This window comes from Danio rerio, chromosome 17, assembly GCF_049306965.1.
Source record: "Danio rerio strain Tuebingen ecotype United States chromosome 17, GRCz12tu, whole genome shotgun sequence".
NCBI lineage: Eukaryota > Metazoa > Chordata > Actinopteri > Cypriniformes > Danionidae > Danio > Danio rerio.
In genome coordinates, this window is record NC_133192.1 from 17,250,809 (window position 1) to 17,270,320 (window position 19,512).

The 19,512-nt window shown below is 42.1% G+C and overlaps 1 protein-coding gene across 7 annotated transcripts in view; it reads left to right on the forward strand.

Annotated features, from left to right (window-relative positions):
• Nucleotides 1–19,512, forward strand: part of clmna (calmin a) — a 60,925-nt gene that overhangs the window by 9,196 nt on the left and 32,217 nt on the right. For 3 of the 7 annotated variants that reach the window (XR_012393298.1, XR_012393299.1, XM_068214552.2), the window contains exon 1: nucleotides 16,056–17,318. The exons of the other annotated variants lie outside the window; for them this stretch is intronic. Coding sequence is in view for 1 of the 3 variants with exons in the window: in XM_068214552.2 (XP_068070653.1) it covers nucleotides 17,246–17,318 (73 nt within the window). In the remaining 2 variants the exon portion in view is untranslated. Of the gene's footprint in view, nucleotides 1–16,055; nucleotides 17,319–19,512 lie in introns of those variants that run through there. 7 annotated transcript variants of the gene reach the window in all.

Here is a 19,512-nt window from a genome sequence, read left to right on the forward strand (position 1 = left end):
CACCTCACGTTCCCACACACATTGCTGAGTCTTGTTTACTGTGAGCTTGCGTTCTGCTTGTCTATTCTTGCTGTGCTTTTGACCCCTACCTTGTTTATTGTTTATGTTGTTTTGCTGCCTGTATCAACCTCTTTGCCTGTGACCACAACTACGCTTTTGGATTACCCTAATGCAACTGTTTGCTCCTGCTTTGACCATTGCCTGCCTGACTCAGAGTTAATAAACAGCATTTGGACCCTCACCTCTGTTGTACATCAACTCTTAGAGACAATAACATACATTTAAACCATCATTTGAAGAATACTGGAAAAACCAAACAACATTGAAGCTCATTGACATCCATCATATAGACAAAAATAATTTCTCAAAATAATATTCTGTAGAGAAAAAGGCACACTGGTTTAAAATGACACAAAGGTGAGTAAACCGGAGTTTAGTTTTGGGAATGTTTTTACATGCCTTATAGCAGCTCCTCTGCAAAATGGAGTTTTGCATGACAAAGCGTCACATCTGTGGCTTCATGAAATAGTAAAGTATTCATAAAATATGTGCGTCAAAACTACTAATACTAGTAATACTGTTTATTGATATGAATTCGGAATCTTCTCTCATACTGCTTAGTAAGACAGCAGGCGATTTTGGAGACACAATGTCATTGTCAACATTTAATCATGTCATTCTCCTTTTCCAAGAGTAATTTTGATTCAGATAAATCTTTTTTACATGGTGAAATATGAACCTTTGCTATTTTTTATATATACTGCACTATTTTTTTCTGTTTTCAGTAATGGAGTTTTTATTAGTTTTATTAGCTGACGGCTGGCACAGACCATTGCTGATGAATAGGATCAGTGTTGTAAAACCCGTGTTGGCTCTTTTGCTTGTACAAGTAGACTCATTGTCTGAAATATCTTAGTTATCCTGATTAGCCAGTTGTCATGATAGAAAGATGGTAATGTTGTCTTATTCAATAACAGAGCGTTATTCAAAAGTATGCTTATGGTGTAATGATTTGGACTCAAATCAATGGCATTGTTCATCATAACAACTTATCTATTTGTCTCTCAAAAGAATAATTCACCCTCAGACCCCCAAATTTTTATTTTGCTAAATTTTTCTTACTGTTAAGCATATTCAATTTGACTGTTTCACTTTTCATTTTTCCAGGATGTTTTTTTTTCTTCATATTTTAACGTTAAAATAATATTTAATTTATTCTGTGTTTATTAGTTTGTGCTTTTTATTGTATTTATTTCTAATGTAATGACATCTATTTTGAAATAACAGTTCCTAATGATTTCTGTTGAATTTTCTATTGAAAATAGCCATTATTGCTGACATGGTTAACAAAAACAAATAAAACAAATAAAAATATATAATACAACAATTCATCCCAAAATTACATTTCTGTCATGATTTACTCAACCTTACCTTTTTCCAAACCAGTTTCATTTTTTTAATGTACTTAAACAGATTTTTCAATGCAGTTTCTAGGATATGCATGAATAATGAATGCCAGACATCACCCTCTAACACCCTCTAGTGTGGTATTAATCTAAAATGTGCAACAAAATGTACCCTAAATAACATATTTCCAAAATGCAGACAGCACCCTCTAGTGAACTTGTAATCTGAAATGTGTCATGAAACGTACCGTAAGCAACATACTGTAAATTAAACATTTATTGTATATTATTCCAGTTTAAGGAACATGAATGGAAAATGTTTGAGATGCACTTGCAATTCTGCAACGAGTCCTACTTTTTATGTTGAAATATCAACTTACCCAGCATTCAACTTATTTAATCGGGTTTCAACTATATTTTTAAGTTATACAATTTATGGAGTTAATCTTGGGCCATATATACTTGCAGAAATGAGTAAGAAAAAATAAATAAAATAAATAATAGAAAACAAAAATAGAAAACAAAAATTAAGTTTTAAAAAAACAGTGGAATATTTACAAAACCTTTACAAAACCCATCCAGTCAATTGCAGTGCTCATTCGATTTGCTTTTTAGTCAACCGTGAGTTTGTGATGCTGTTTTCACTTTGTACTCCACGTTTCTGTTGCGTTTCATTTTGTGGCCCTGATTTGACAGGAGGGTGGAGTCAAGGGAACTTGGGCATGTATGGCAGGCCCGGAAGTCCTTTGCTGTAAGACCGTAGCTGCGTCCCAAATCGCATACTTATGCACTATTCTACGCCATTTTGTAGTATAAATAGTTTAAGTAGTGTGTTCACACTGAAAACTCTAAAAATAATAAGTGCACTTTAATTACCCGGATGCTGCACTCATTCAGCCGCTAAAATGAAGTGTGTAATGATGGACACTTCACGCACTCAACGACCGCAGGTTTGCTTACGTAGCGGAAGGGGCGGAGCTATCGGACGCACATGTTGAATAACTTTATTTTGGATGGTGAGAGCAAAATTCTTCTACGAGAGTGATTTTAGCGCCTCCCGATGGTGAATGCGGTTAAACTCGCGGCAGGTATTGTTTGATAATTCGGTCGTTTATTTCACTGATTTGGCAACCGTCAAACGTCATCCGGGAAACAGTTTGAATTTCCGCATAGTAAAAAAACATTAGTGTGCCATTTGGGACGACACTACATACATATACTATCCTGTTGAGTGTGTAAGTGCATAAGTACATAGTGCATGAGTGCATAGTGTATAGTGTGCCATTTGGGACGCAGCTCATCTCTGATACTGTGTCTCCAGATGATGATGTCGCTGAAATGGAGGCATGTCCGAGCCTGTAAACGCCCAAGTTCCCTTGACTCCGCCCCCTTGTGAATTCACAAAGTGAAACGCAAATACTTAAATTTAGGATATTTTAGTTTTTTGCACTTCTTGATTTCTGTTTGCAGTAATTTTTTTGTTTGCAAATTGTATTTTTATTTCTCAAAAATTTCCCTTTTAATTCTTTATTTTTGTGAGCAATATTAATATTTATTTCTCAAAAAAATTGCTTTGCAATTTTTGGAGATTTGCATTTATTTATTTATTTATTTATTTATTTATTTATTTACTCAATACTTATTTTTTGTTTGAAAAACTTTCTTTTATTTTGCTAGTATATATGGTCCTTTAGACTCCATAACAATTTTTCTTAGTATTTTAACCCATTCAGACCCAAATTATGTTCCAAATTTCTGAACTTGTTAAAGTATATTTTCACAGTTCTTGAGGCTACTATAAAGGAGACCAAATTCACATGACAACAACTCATTTAGGCTCCAATCTGGAGCGTGATGCTATCATGACAACATGGACCAAAATGAATTAAGGATTAAGGCAGTTCTGAAAGCAAAATTAACAATTTGGGCTAACGGGGCACCTGAAACCTGTAACCATTGATATCCATAGTAGGAAAAACACATTGGAAGTCAATGGGTACAGGTTTGCAACATTCTTTAAAATATGTTCTTTCGTGTTCAACAGTAGAAAAATTGGTTCAGAACAAGTAAAGAGTGACAGAATTGTCATTATCGGGTGAACTATCCCTTTAAACAGAATATTGTTGGACAGTCAACGAGTTGAATTAAATAGCTAAGAGCATATGTTATGGTTTTTTCGTGTCGAAATACAAATCGCAAAAGGCTTTTTTTCAGTGGCGTGTTTTGCTAAATTGAGAGTTTTTCATTGTTCACTGCAGCTTGTTTCAGGAGAGAAACCAGCTCTAATTGCTCTTGCATAAGAGTCTCTTGGTGTCAAGTAGAGTTTGGCTTTTGTAAAGGGATTAATTAAACTCTTTCGGCTGAAAGATAATAGCTATTGTCCAACACTATTCATAACTAACGCCGCGGGTTTACAAGACTGGGATAATTTAACATTATAGATTACACACAAATCAGCGAATTGATATTCGAATATATTTTGTGCCGTTCTTTGTTCTTTAAATATTTCCTTCTCTTCATGTGTTTATATATTCTGCACATCTGTGATTGGAGGTGAGCTCTTCTCTCTTTGACATTGCACAGACTGTTTGGTTTCCTCATTCTCACTCCAGGGACAGGCGTACGATTCGTTTGATGTCTGAAAGTGCTGTTTACACTGCAACGTCCTTAAGCCTCTGAAACAAATGTAATTGTGACATTTAATCCTTTTTTGAAAGCACATAAATGCCTCAGCGTTCACCTCTTTTATCTGGGAGCAAGTGCTGTGAAATGCTACATTTGTTTTCATTGGCGTTGGGTTTATTGTTTTGGATAAATCTTGCAAAATCTTTTAAAAACAAATACAGGCTGTATACTCCCTCAAAATATAAAGAAAAAAAAATATGAAAGTATTTTGAAAACAGAAAAATACAGTTCTTTTTTTCTTGTATTGTGAAGAGTTGCATTTATAACATTATTGAAGATGAATTACTCATTACCACAATGGAAAAAATAATACCACAACAACAAAACAATTCCCCCCAAATTTATTATTTACCAGTTTATTTATTTACTTTTTTTTACTTTTGCTGCTTCTATAACTGTTATCTAACAATAGCAATGCTTGATAATTACAGAAATTATACATCTTTTTAAAAGAAAATCTATAAAAGCATTGAAGAAGTTTGGAGGTAATAAACTTAACAGAAATGTTCCAATGCAAAAACTTTTCATGTTATTTGGCAACTGCTTTTTTATTCATCTTATGTACCATTTCTTTTCATTAATTTGCTGCTAACTTTATTGACAATCTAGTGAGAATAATGTCTGATGATAAAGGAAACAGGTAACTTTAAAAAAGAATGAGTGGGAAAATAAATGCGATCTGGTCAGTGAAGTTTATATATACACTAATTTTGAGAGGATCACATGCTTTCGATTGTCCATGGCTGGTCCCGCATTAGCTAATGCACGATTCACCAATCAGATGATTCCTAACTCACCATAAATAACCAGAGTTTCTAACATCAGTTACCTTCGTCTTGAGAAATCCCCCCTTTCACCTCCTCTTCCCCTCTTTCTGGCCAGTCAACATTTCTGTGAGTTTACATGTTCTCCTAATGCTTGCATGGGTTTCCCCCGGGATCCCCGGTTTTCTCCCACCATCCAAAGACATGCGACATAAGTGAACTGTCCAAACAAAAATGGCACTACAGATGAGCTCTTAGGGTGCTTTCACACCTAGACTTTTGTCTCAGGACCTTTCTCGTTTGCCCAGTTAGCACGGTTCGTTTGGCATATGTGAATCCAGCAATCGCGCTTGGATCCACGCCAAAACAATCACCCCGAGATCCCCTGAATGAGGTGGTCTCGGCTCCATTGAAACGAAGTCTGGAGCGGATCGATTTTAGTGAGAAAGCGATGCGATCCAAGCCCTGCTATATCACAGTGTTTTATGGATATGTAATAGGCTATATGAACATACGGCTATATGAAGAGGGAATTATGAGTAGGGCTGGAGGTCATTCCAGACATCCCAAGTCTCCCGGAAGTTTCGAGAGTCTCCCGCAAATGCACAGAGACTCCTGGATGCCCGCAAACGAGTGATAATCTCCCGGTAACCGCGCGTCTCCCTCCCGCTCCTCAAGTACGTTGCGCACCCTTCTCACCCCTTCCCACCGCATCCCTCCTCGCTCTTCAGACACGTCGCGCGCACACTGTCAAACACCACCAAACCACCACCTCCCCCGACAGCTGAGCGGGACTCCAATGTGAGGAGAGTTTACTCATACGTGACTTGTTTTAGCTCTTTTGGTCCGTTTAGAAACTTTACAGTGTGAAAGCGAACCGTGCCAAGAGCAAAGAGCAACAATGTAACAATTTTAATCCCTGTTTCGGAACAGCTGAATCGATTCACAGATGTGAAAGCACCCTTAGTCAGCAGTATATGTCTACATAGCAATCCCTAATTCGTCATTACCCATAAATAAGCAGGGGAACTCTCGAGGTCTACCTGAGCTCAAATTTCCATCGCACCCTGCAACGGGAGGAAGGCCTGGGCTCGAGGAACGATCACACTTTATAATTGATCATCAGCTAAGTGTGAAATCTTGAATAGGAATTTGTATGAAAACTGTATGAGAAGAATGTTAAAATGCAAAAAAAAAAAAAATACAAATAAAATTCAGTTCATTTTTATTATTAACTGTTTTGTTTTTCAATATTGTCTATTGGTCTGCTACTGTAATAAACTAACGAGACAATAAAAGAAATTAGAGATGTTTAAAAATAAACCACTTGAATTCATTCAGGTAATAAGAATTTGGAGGAAAATCTGTTTCATTAGAATAGGGGGGAAATTATGATTATAGAAGTTATGATTTTGAAATATATTGGTCATTGGTTGATTGGAATAAGAATATGAAATCTTAAAAAAAAACTAAATGCTTGTCTTAAATGCATTCTGACAATGAGAATTGCAAGAAAAAAAGAGCGTAATTACAAGAATGTTACATTGAAAAGACTCTTATAAGTTCTAAAAAACACTGTCAACAATTTCCTGTAAAATCAACAGTAACTTAATGGCAGCAGTTTGCCAGTAACTTACTGTAAACTCATTATAGAAAAAATATTGTATTTACATTTACGGCACCATTTATCTTTCTATATGTAATTAAATAATTCTATAAAAATACAGTAATTTTTATAATGCAACTTTAAAATACAGTAACAGACCGCATAACTGCCCTACAGTAAGTTTTGTAACACTGTGTCATTTACAAAAATCCTTAACAGTGTTTATTTTTGTTTCTATATTCAAATGATGTTTTAAAGGGATGAAATGAGAGCTGAATCTATAGTGTTTTACAATTAAGTCCTGTTATCTGTATAAAGTACGCAGTCAGCAGCTTTCTTTTGTAGCATGTGTAACCCTCTTACGATTGAGACAGAAGAAGCCAAGCTTATCTAAATCTATTTATTTAGACCAAGGGAAACATTGACATGTTCACAATGGCTGCTTTCAGTGTTTTTAAAAACCAAAGCATGACTTGGTGACATTATTCTGTGTGCCATGATGCCATCTTTTAAATATACAGCATACAGTTCTTGACCATTTATCTTGTGTGTGTGGAAAGCCCCAAAATTTATTTCCTTTTAAGACTTTTTTTGGTGCTGTAAAATTTTTGATAAATGTGCACTGGAGAAAATGAATGAGTTGGCATGAATTCACAGCCCCCTAATCACATGTCATAATTTTTTCTAATAAAATGAAAGCCAACATGCAGGAAACAATGCAAATTTAGCCAGTGGAGTTGCATTTTATGTTAAATTCTGAAAACATTCAGGATTTTGGGATAGGTATATACTTGTAAGGTTACCCTTAGCTCCAAAAAAAGCTCCAATATTACCCATATCACACATTTATATCCATAAACATGTTTTTATAGAACAGTTATTTTTATTCTGATTGTGAAGCAGCCAATAATAAACTTCTATTAAAACAACTAGGAAAGGTTACAGATTATAGACGTCGTTACTTGCATCATAAATCAAACTAGTGATTTATTTATTTATTAAGTTTTTTGGAAGGCCTTTTCATGAGATGACTTCATATTTGACTTGTGGTTTCTGTTTTATTCTCCTCTCAAACCATATATGGGAAACTTTCCTGTTTAAAATTCTCAGTGTTTCCTGATGGCAGGAATGGTTGGTTTCCTGCTGGATTATATCTCACTTGGCAAAGCCATTCTTTGCATGTTAAGCAAATAAGAGTCACATGACTGAGAGTGTCCCTGTATTTATCAGGTGAAAAGCAGCTCTGAGACTGAAAGTAAAATCTCCTGAACAATCATGAATCTTCTTACTGAGGCTGATGTGATTTTGTGGTTTTCTTTATGGGAATTATTTGCGTTTGATAGGGTTTGGTTATATTTTAAAGAGAAGCTTCTCCTACAGAATTAGTATTAGTATTGTAATCGTCTTTGCACAATATAAATGTAGGCACATACAGTTAGGTCCATAAATATTTGGACATCAACACAATTCTAATAGCTACATTTTTGGCTTTATACACCAACAAAATTGATTTAAAATGAAATGAACAAGATGTGCTTTAGCTGCAGACTATCAGCTTTAATTTAAGGGTATTTAAATCCAAATCAGGTGAATGGTGTTGGATTTACAACTGTTTGCAAATTTTCCTCCCACTTGTTAAGGGTCCAAAAGTTGTTGGACAATTGGCTTCTAAGCTGTTCCATGGCCAGGTGTGTGTTATTCCCTTATTATCCCTATTACAATGAGCAGATAAAAGGTCCAGAGTTCGTTTCAAGCTGCGGTCACACTGCACTTTTCTCCCCCTAGACTTCTATTAATACGCACGCCAATGCATCAGACAGGAAACGCAAGCTTATGCCAAGTTTTGCTGTTCACTTGGTGTTCAAGCTTGGTGAACTTTGACCTGCGAAATCGCATCACTTGACTGAGACCAATCGCAGATTAAAACATGACCTCTCTGGTCAGAAATATAAAATATGGACAAATCGCTCGCTTTTTTAAACGTCTAATCTTGTTTAATCCTGCCTCTTTTTTGCAGTGCCGCACAACAGACTTTTACATGCTTAAACTCTAGTGTGACAGCAGCTGTAAGTGTGCTATTTGCACATCTTGTTTGTTTCATTTTAAACCGATTGTGTTGTTGTATAGAGCCAAAATTGTTAGAATTGTGTTGATGTCCAAATATTTGTAGACCTAACTGTATTTGTATTTTTAAGATTTTTTTGCGTTTAGTTTTGTTGTTTCTTTATTGATTTAATGAGAACTTTTTGGGGGGATTTGTTCACTGCCAACTTAAAATAGAGTTTGTTTGCACAAATCAGCTAATGCTTATGAAAAAAAATCCTCAAACTATAAATCTGTCCTATTATAAATCTGTTCACTTGGCACATTACAATAACATTAATTAGGTCTGCATAAACTAAATGATTAAAAATTTTCACAAAGTACATTAATGAAAATGACTGGTTCATGTAGGTGATATCTATTTTCATGTAGGTGATATCTGAACAGAAAGCCAAACATAGCTGCTGACCACAGCAAAACGAACTAAAGGCCCAAACATAGACGTTCTGATGAAAGCTTGCAGCTCTGCTCATGCTGGAGCAATTCAGTCCCGTCGGTCACACTTGAGATCTCAAAGCTGTCCCGCACGGCCAGCCACTGGCCTTTGTGTTTATGAGCACTGGCTCTTTGGATCTGGAAAACGGCCCCCTCATTAAACAGACGTGGCCTGTGCAGAAAGATGCAGGACTGTGTTCTTGGCTCGGGCCCCTGGACTCAAATGCTTTATAGCTGTTTTGGCAGGAAGAAAGAAATGAAGACTGGCGTGTTAATGGCCTTTATGATTTCTACAAAGGTAGTGCTTTTGTAGTGCTGTGAAATTGATATTTATTCTCTAAAGATCAAACTTATTATCTTCATATGTTTTTTTTTTTTTTTTTACAGAGTACATGAATGTGTTTTGTCTTCTAATATTGTTTTAATTGTTCACACAGGAAAGTAGGTGATGAAACTGAGATATGTGAATGTTATAAATCGTTTTTGTTTTTTAAACTGTCACATTTGGCGGATTTATTTGTGTATTCGGATTAACTTAACTTCCATCAAATGCTCATTTAAAGTTAGTCTTTAGAAAAATTCATCATTTATTATCTGATTATTGTAAATATTTGTAAATAAATTTTAAAAATGCATATCTGTTTTCAACACATACAGTACATGTTTGTTACTACATATTAATACTTTAAAGGTACATTTGAGTACCTAAACTGTAGAAGAGTATAGCTTTTGAAATTTCTGTGTACTAACAATGTTGACAGTTTAACCAATATTAACCGGGTAAGCTTGTGTACCTTTTTTTGTGGGGGTTTATGCGTGATGCGTATGGATCAACCTTGAACTGCTACCATTTACCACTTAGGCAACAGTACATGAGGTGGCACTTCTCATAGTTTTGGACTGAACGCATATCAATGTTGCAATTCTATTTAAAAAAAAAAAGTGCTGTTAATGAAATGCATTTTATACATTTGTTATGCATTTTTTCCCTTCATTTATAAATATCATGATATATTGTGGATGCTTTTCTTGTGATATATTGCTGATATTGTAATCTATCATAATCAGGGGCAAAATATAATGATAATATAATATCGCATCGTATTGCTCTAACTGAATATCTAACAACTTATTTCATTTTTAATTTTGCTCTTATTTCTTATTTATTTACTTATTTACTTATTTATTTACACTTGCAATTTCTTTGATTCACTTCTCTACAATATTACTCCAATCAAAGTTAATGATTTCATTACAAATAGAGCTACCCAAGTCATCTGCCAAAATTGTATTCATATCGCAATATACACTACCTGACAAAAGCCTTGTCGTCGATCCCTCTTGTAAGAGCAACAAATAATAGCTTGACTTCTAGTTGATAAAGTGGCAGAAAGTGGATTTTTCAGAGGAATTATTTGTTTAACTGCATCCCAATCATCACAAATACTGCAGAAGACCTATTGGGACCCACATGGACCCAAGATTCTCATAGAAATCAGTCAAGTTTGGTGAAGGAAAAATCATGGTTTGGGGTTACATTCACTATGGGGGGCATGTGAGAGATCTGCAGAGTGGATGGCAACATTGACAGCCTGAGGTATCAAGACACTGCCCATACATTAAAAACCACAGGAGGGGGCTAATTCTTCAGCAGGATAGCGCTTCTTCTTATACTTTAGCCTCTACTTCAAAGCTCCTGAGAGCAAAGAAGGTCAAGATGCTCCAGGACTGGCCAGCCCAGTCACCAGATGAACATTATTGTGGATGTCTTGGTTAAGATTAAGGAGGAGGCATTGAAGATGAATCCAAAGAATCTCGATGAACTCTGGGAGTCCTGCATGAACACTTTCTTTGTCATTCCAGATGACTTTATTAATAAGTGATTTGGGTCATTGCAGGGATGTATGGATGCAGTCCTCCAAGCTTATGGGAGTCATACACAATATCCTTTCCACTGTGCCATGACTTTATTTTCTGTACTGTACATTATTTCTGTTTAGCGACAAGACTTTTGTTTAATCAAAGTCAAACCATACTGCTTACCTAATTAAATTTTTTTAAATCAAGGCATGATCATTATATTTTGTTAAAATAAGCATAATCTAGAGGCCTTTGCCTTTCATATAAGCCACTTCTGATACATAAAATAGAAGTCAAGTTATTATTCGTTGTTCCTAAAACTCGGATAGGCGACAATAGTTTTGTCAGGTTGTGTATATCGCAGAAAAAAATAACATGGCACTGTCAGATTTTTCTAGCATTGTACACCCCTAATGTGATCTGAACTGTGAGATTTGTGATCCATTGCAGCATCATTTTTGTGTACCTATCTTGAATCTTTAATTAAACCGTGAATTGAAAGATGTTTGCATGATGCATATGTACATAGACCAGCAATTAAAAGATTGCTTATTTTAGTATGAACAGACCACATTTGTCTTTAGGCTTGACAGAATGGCCAAAGCCCTGTATGAGATCAAATTTAACCAGCTGTCAGTATGTCATACTAGGGCTGGTAATGCAAGGGCAGCCATCAGTAACCAGAATCATTTGCAAGGAATATCTGTTTATTAGGGAAAGAGCCATTTCTTGAAAGGCAGGAAATGACAAAACACCATTTCATAAAACATTGCATTGCATATTTGAATCTGGAAGGACTCCTATTTTTAGATAATGCGTATTTGTAGCAGGTAAATGAGCTAACATGGAAAACACGGATAAACTAAGTGTTTTAGTTGACGTGATTTAGCACTAGATGGATTTGAGGAGACATTTAACAGCCGTCACATTTCTCCAAACATTGGCCTCGTGTTATCCGAATAATGAAATGTCTGGCAGAATGATTTTTATTAAGAAAGTGCTTCACTGTGAAGCATTTATGGCCTTATTAAAAGTGTTGTCACAATAATGGCTTCGACTGGACGACGCTCTGAATGCACACTATTGAGTTGTGTGTATGTGGCCACTTGCCTAGACTTCCTGTTGGACTGTTCGGTCATTATTCCATCATGGCATTTGGGCCGCGGTTATTGATTTCAGCAAATGGAGCCTCTTTATGTTTTGGCACTGAATAATGAATGAGGAAAGCCATGCCTTCAGTGATATCCCCATCAGGATCTTCCCATTCCTTGTGTGTGTGCGTGTGTGTGTGTGTGTGTGTGGGTGGGTTTGTGTATATGTGTATGTGTATATTTATATGTATTTGTGAGCATGGGTGTGTGTTTGTGTATGTGCGCATGTGTGTATATGTATTTGTGTGAATGTGTGTGTGCGTTTGTGTATTTGAAAATGTAAATGTTTGTGTGTGCTTGTGTATATGTGCACATGTGTGAGTTTGTGTATGTGTATATGTTTGTGTGTGTATGTGATTGTTTGTGTGGGCTTTTGTCTAAGTGTATGCATATGTTTGGGTGTGTGTGTGTGTAATGTGCATGTGAGTGAGTTTGTGTGTGTATGTATTTGTGCGTACCTGTGTGTTTGTGGAAATGTAAATGTTTCTGTGCGCGCTTATGTATGTGCGCATGTGTGTATATGTATTTGTGTGAATGTGTGTGTGCGTTTGTGTATTTGAAAATGTAAATGTTTGTGTGTGCTTGTGTATATGTGCACATGTGTAAGTTTGTGTATGTGTATATGTTTGTGTGTGTATGTGATTGTTTGTGTGGGCTTTTGTCTAAGTGTATGCATATGTTTGGGTGTGTGTGTATGTGTAATGTGCATGTGAGTGAGTTTGTGTGTGTATGTATTTGTGCGTACCTGTGTGTTTGTGGAAATGTATATGTTTCTGTGCGCGCTTATGTATGTGCGCATGTGTGTATATGTATTTGTGTGAATGTGTGTGTGCGTTTGTGTATTTGAAAATGTAAATGTTTGTGTGTGCTTGTGTATATGTGCACATGTGTGAGTTTGTGTATGTGTATATGTTTGTGTGTGTATGTGATTGTTTGTGTGGGCTTTTGTCTAAGTGTATGCATATGTTTGGGTGTGTGTGTATGTGTAATGTGCATGTAAGTGAGTTTGTGTGTGTATGTATTTGTCAGGGTTTGGGGGTGATGAAGAGGAGGCGAGGACCCAAATGCGGGGAATGAAGAATTTATTGAAAAATAAAACAAAAACAAAACTCAAATCTCCCCATGTGGGGAAAAACACGACATTATATTATACACGTAACTAGACAAGATCTGGAACTTGGCAGACACAACTTTAAACCACTGTTATAGAGCAGAATTAGCAAACCTCGTACAACAGGGAAGAAAACAATCAACAACGGACCAGCACGGAACAGAGCACACTAGGAGAATAAATAGGAAAGACAAACCAATAAACAGACAGGCGGACAGGTGAAAATAATAATTACAAACAAGGTAACAAGGTGGGTGGGACAAGACAATAGACGGGAGAGCGCATGACACAGAGACAATACAAGCCATGCGCTCACACAACACAACACTGAAGCACACGACAAAAGCACGTGACCACAATGTAAACACCGAGCCACGTGCTTTGACAAAAGACGCAAGACACGAGCACACGATGAATGAAAACTCACCGTGCGCGCACACACACGCAGCGTGCATGCTTCATCCCAGCGCCGACCAAAACCGAAACCAACAAGACTGAGACGCTGGGAATGAAACACCACGCTGCTGACAAACGAAAACACAAACACGAGTACAAGAGCGCACGCGTCTGAGTGACGCAGAGCGCGCGCGCGGCCGCGTCAAGCAGGAGCGCGCACACTCTACGTACACCCACGACGGCGCGCGCTCACACAGAGACAGAAACAGGACCCGACATGAGAAGTGTCAGAGCTCTGCCACCAAAACAAGAATTTACAAGACCAAAGTGGCAGAACCCTGACACTAGCCCCCCCCAAAAGGGACGCCACCTGGCGTCCCTAAAGGGAACATCCAACAAGGTACAAGACAGACAAGAAACACTAGAAGACAACAAAACAGGCAACATCAACAGACACAAGACAGGGGGGTGAACAGGCAAGACAACATGAAGGGAGGGAGGGAGGGAAGCCAAGCCAGACCCAACAAGACAAACAAGGGAGGGATGGGAGGGCAAGACCAGGGAGGATCAGGAGGGACAGTCCAGGGTGGATTCAGTGGGTCGGGGGCCCCGGCAGGGAGCCAGGGTGGAGCCGGAGGGTCCGTCCAGGGTGCAGAGAGGGAACACCAGGGAGGAGCAGGAGGGACAACCCAGGGAGAGTCTATCAGGGGAGACAAGGCAGGAGGTCGGTGGGGAGCCGGCTGGGCTGGAGGCCTGTGGGGAGCCGGCTGGGCTGGAGACCAGAGGGGAGCCGGCAGGGCAGGAGACCAGAGGGGAGCCGGCAGGGCAGGAGACCAGAGGGGAGCCGGCAGGGCAGGAGACCAGAGGGGAGCCGGCAGGGCAGGAGACCAGAGGGGAGCCGGCAGGGCAGGAGACCAGAGGGGAGCCGGCAGGGCAGGAGACCAGAGGGGAGCCGGCAGGGCAGGAGACCAGAGGGGAGCCGGCAGGGCAGGAGACCAGAGGGGAGCCGGCAGGGCAGGAGACCAGAGGGGAGCCGGCAGGGCAGGAGACCAGAGGGGAGCCGGCAGGGCGAGACGTCTGGGTGGGGCCGGCTGGGCGAGACGTCTGGGTGGCGCCGGCAGGGCGAGACGTCTGGGTGGCGCCGGCAGGGCGAGACGTCTGGGTGGCGCCGGCAGGGCGAGACGTCTGGGTGGCGCCGGCAGGGCGAGACGTCTGGGTGGCGCCGGCAGGGCGAGACGTCTGGGTGGCGCCGGCAGGGCGAGACGTCTGGGTGGCGCCGGCAGGGCGAGACGTCTGGGTGGCGCCGGCAGGGCGAGACGTCTGGGTGGCGCCGGCAGGGCGAGACGTCTGGGTGGCGCCGGCAGGGCGAGACGTCTGGGTGGCGCCGGCAGGGCGAGACGTCTGGGTGGCGCCGGCAGGGCGAGACGTCTGGGTGGCGCCGGCAGGGCGAGGAGCCGGGCTGGGGCCAGCTGGGCAAGACGTCTGGGTGGCGCCGGCAGGGCAAGACGTCTGGGTGGCGCCGGCAGGGCAAGGCGTCTGGAAGGCGCCGGCTGGGCAAGGCGTCTGGAAGGCGCCGGCTGGGCAAGGCGTCTGGGTGGTGCCGGCAGGGCAAGGAGCCGGGCTGGTGCCGGCAGGGCTAGACGTCTGGTTGATGCCGGCAGGGCAAAGAGCCGGGGTGGCGCCGGCAGGGCAAGGAGCCGGGCTGATGCCGGCAGGGCTAGACGTCTGGTTGGCGCCGGCAGGGAAAAGAGCCGGGCTGGGGCCGGCAGGGCTAGACGTCTGGTAGGTGCCGGCAGGGCAAGGGGCCGGGCTGGGGCCGGCAGGGCTAGACGTCTGGGTGGTGCCGGCAGGGCAAGGGGCCGGGCTGGGGCCGGCAGGGCAAGACGTCTGGTTGGGGCCGGCAGGGCAAGACGTCTGGTTGGGGCCGGCAGGGTAAGGGACCGGGTTGGGGCCGGCACTGAGCGGCGCTCAGGGGCTGGAGCCGACACTGGAGGGCGCTCTGGGGCTGGAGCCGACACTGGAGGGCGCTCTGGGGCTGGAGCCGACACTGGAGGGCGCTCTGGGGCTGGAGCCGACACTGGAGGGCGCTCTGGGGCTGGAGCCGACACTGGAGGGCGCTCTGGGGCTGGAGCCGACACTGGAGGGCGCTCTGGGGCTGGAGCCGACACTGGAGGGCGCTCTGGGGCTGGAGCCGACACTGGAGGGCGCTCTGGGGCTGGAGCCGACACTGGAGGGCGCTCTGGGGCTGGAGCCGACACTGGAGGGCGCTCTGGGGCTGGAGCCGACACTGGAGGGCGCTCTGGGGCTGGAGCCGACACTGGAGGGCGCTCTGGGGCTGGAGCCGACACTGGAGGGCGCTCTGGGGCTGGAGCCGACACTGGAGGGCGCTCTGGGGCTGGAGCCGACACTGGAGGGCGCTCTGGGGCTGGAGCCGACACTGGAGGGCGCTCTGGGGCTGGAGCCGACACTGGAGGGCGCTCTGGGGCTGGAGCCGACACTGGAGGGCGCTCTGGGGCTGGAGCCGACACTGGAGGGCGCTCTGGGGCTGGAGCCGACACTGCAGCAGAGGTCTTCCTCTTTAACCTCCGCTTCTGAGTGCGGGTCAGCCCTTGAGGGCTGGACATGGGCTGGGAGGCGGCGCTGGTGGTGGTGCGAGGGATCCTCTCCTCCTGAAGGATCCCTTTCTCCTGCTGCTGAACCATGTAATCAATAAACTGCTTGTATGACCAGCTCACCATTCTCTGGATCTGCAGAGGAAGAAGGGGCTTGTCCAGAGCAAAATTAAGGTGGGTCATAAGCAGCCAATCGTTCAAATTTAGACCCTCAGCTGCCTTGCGGAATTTCTCCGCAAACTCCTCCAAGTTCGAGCCACGTTGCTGCAGTGACTGCAAATGCAGCCACTTGGAAACGCGGCTAGCGAAGGAGCCATCTTCACTCCGCTGGGTCCTCATTGTGGCTGGTCCGTTCTGTCAGGGTTTGGGGGTGATGAAGAGGAGGCGAGGACCCAAATGCGGGAAATGAAGAATTTATTGAAAAATAAAACAAAAACAAAACTCAAATCTCCCCATGTGGGGAAAAACACGACATTATATTATACACGTAACTAGACAAGATCTGGAACTTGGCAGACACAACTTTAAACCACTGTTATAGAGCAGAATTAGCAAACCTCGTACAACAGGGAAGAAAACAATCAACAACGGACCAGCACGGAACAGAGCACACTAGGAGAATAAATAGGAAAGACAAACCAATAAACAGACAGGCGGACAGGTGAAAATAATAATTACAAACAAGGTAACAAGGTGGGTGGGACAAGACAATAGACGGGAGAGCGCATGACACAGAGACAATACAAGCCATGCGCTCACACAACACAACACTGAAGCACACGACAAAAGCACGTGACCACAATGTAAACACCGAGCCACGTGCTTTGACAAAAGACGCAAGACACGAGCACACGATGAATGAAAACTCACCGTGCGCGCACACACACGCAGCGTGCATGCTTCATCCCAGCGCCGACCAAAACCGAAACCAACAAGACTGAGACGCTGGGAATGAAACACCACGCTGCTGACAAACGAAAACACAAACACGAGTACAAGAGCGCACGCGTCTGAGTGACGCAGAGCGCGCGCGCGGCCGCGTCAAGCAGGAGCGCGCACACTCTACGTACACCCACGACGGCGCGCGCTCACACAGAGACAGAAACAGGACCCGACATGAGAAGTGTCAGAGCTCTGCCACCAAAACAAGAATTTACAAGACCAAAGTGGCAGAACCCTGACAGTATTGGTGCGTACCTGTGTGTTTGTGGAAATGTTTATGTTTCTGTGCGCGCTTATGTATGTGCGCATGTGTGTATGTATATGTTTGTGTGTGTGTAATGTACGTGAGTTTGTGTATGTGCATGTGTGGGTATATGTTTTTGTGCGCACGTGTGTGTGTGATTATGTGGGAAATGTATGTTTGTGTGCGCACTTGTGTATGTGTATATGTATTTGTGTGCATGTGTGGTGCGTTTATGTATGTAGAAATGTATGTTTGTGTACGCGCTTATGTATGTGTATGTGTAAGTATGTGTATATGTGTGTGTGTATATGTGTGTGAATGTGTATTTGTGTGTGTGTATGTGTACATTTGTGTATTTGAAAATTTAAATGTTTGTGCACTTGTGTATGTGTGAGTTTTTGTGTATATGTATGTATATGTTTGTGTGTGTGTGTAACGTGCGTGAGTTTGTGTATTTGCATGTGTGTGCACGTGTGTGTGTGATTATGTGGAAATGTATACGTTTGTGTTCGCGCACTTGTGTATATGTGTGAATTTGTGTATATGTATGTGTATGTTTGTGCGTGTGCATTTGTGTATGTGAAAATTAAAACGTTTGTGCGCTTGTGTATGTGTATATTCATATGTATTTGTGCGCACGTGTGTCTGTGTGTGTGTTTGCGTTTATGTATGTGGAAATGCAAATGCTTGTGTGTGCGCTTGTGTATGTGCATTTGTGTGTGTATATGTTTGCGCGTGTGTGTGTATATGTGTGTAAGTCTGTGCATGTGTATGTTTGTGCGCATGTGTGTGCGCGATCGTATGTGTGTAAATGAATATGTTTGTGGGCGACGCAGTGGCGCGGTAGGTAGTGCTGTCGCCTAATAGCAAAAAGGTCACTGGTTCGAGCCTCAACTCGGTCAGTTAGCGTTTCTGTGTGGAGTTTGCATGTTCTCCCTGCGTTGTTTGCGTGGGTTTTCTCCGGGTGCTCCAGTTTCCCCCACAGTCCAAAGACATGCGGTACAGGTGAATTGGGTTGGCTAAATTGTCCGTAGTGTATGTGAATGAGTGTGTATGTGTCTCCCCGTGATGGGTTGCAGCTGGAAGGGCATCCGCTGCGTAAAACATATGCTGCGTAAAACATAGGCGGTTCATTCCGCCGTGGTGAACGTAGATTAATAGAGGGACTAAGTCGAAAAGAAAATGAATAAATGAATGAATGAATGAATGTATATGTTTGTGTGTGAGTGTGTATGTAAGTTTGTGTATGTGTGTGTATGTGCATACATTTGTCTGTGTGTGTATATGTATATGTGTGTGAGTGTGTGTGTGTGTGTTCACCTAGAGAATCATAATGAGCTGCAGGCAGAGAAAGAGAGAAGTTGAGAAGAAAGCATTCATCATGAGGTAGACATTGTAGACGCTCAGCCTGACGGATCATATAATCAGGCACCATCTCATGGGAGTCTCCGCAACCACCAGCACCGTCTCTCTGGGCCAGATGTCTTGTATTTTCGAAGCGTGTACACAAGATTCCCAGAAACATCTGACCTTTGTTTCCAAACACAAAGTAACTGAATCACCAGCTTTTAGTGACATCATATAAACTTTTCTTTTTTCTTTACAGTAAGATGTGAGATGTGGGGGAGACACAGAGGCACAGTGGGTAACACTGTCACCTCACAGCAAGAAGGTCGCTGGTTTGAGTCCCGACTGTACCAGTTGGTGTTTCTGTGTGGAGTTTGCATGTTCTACTTGTGTTGGCGTCGGTTTTCTCTGAGTGCTCTGGTTTCCCCTACAGTCCAAAGACATGCACTATAGATGAATTTGATTAACTAAATTAGCCGTAGTCTGTGTGTGTGTGAATGTGAGAGTGTATGGCTGTTTCTTAGTGCTTGGTTGCTGCTAGGAGGGCATCGCTTGTTTAAAACATATGTCGGACTCAGAATAGTTGACGGTTCATTCGGCTGTGGTGACCCTTGCTAAATAAGGTACTAAGCTGAAGGAAAATGAATAAATGAATGATGTGATTGATTAAATGTAATCTCACAGTAATTCACAACCTTTTGATTTAGTAGCTAATTTGTATTCATTTGTAAGATCTCATTCATACATTTTAGTATGATTTGCTGATCCCCCAATGAGGGGTAGGGTTAGGGGTGGGGTTTGGGGTTGATGGAAAATGCTACTTGTGTATGCAGTTTCTGCCTGGTGTTAA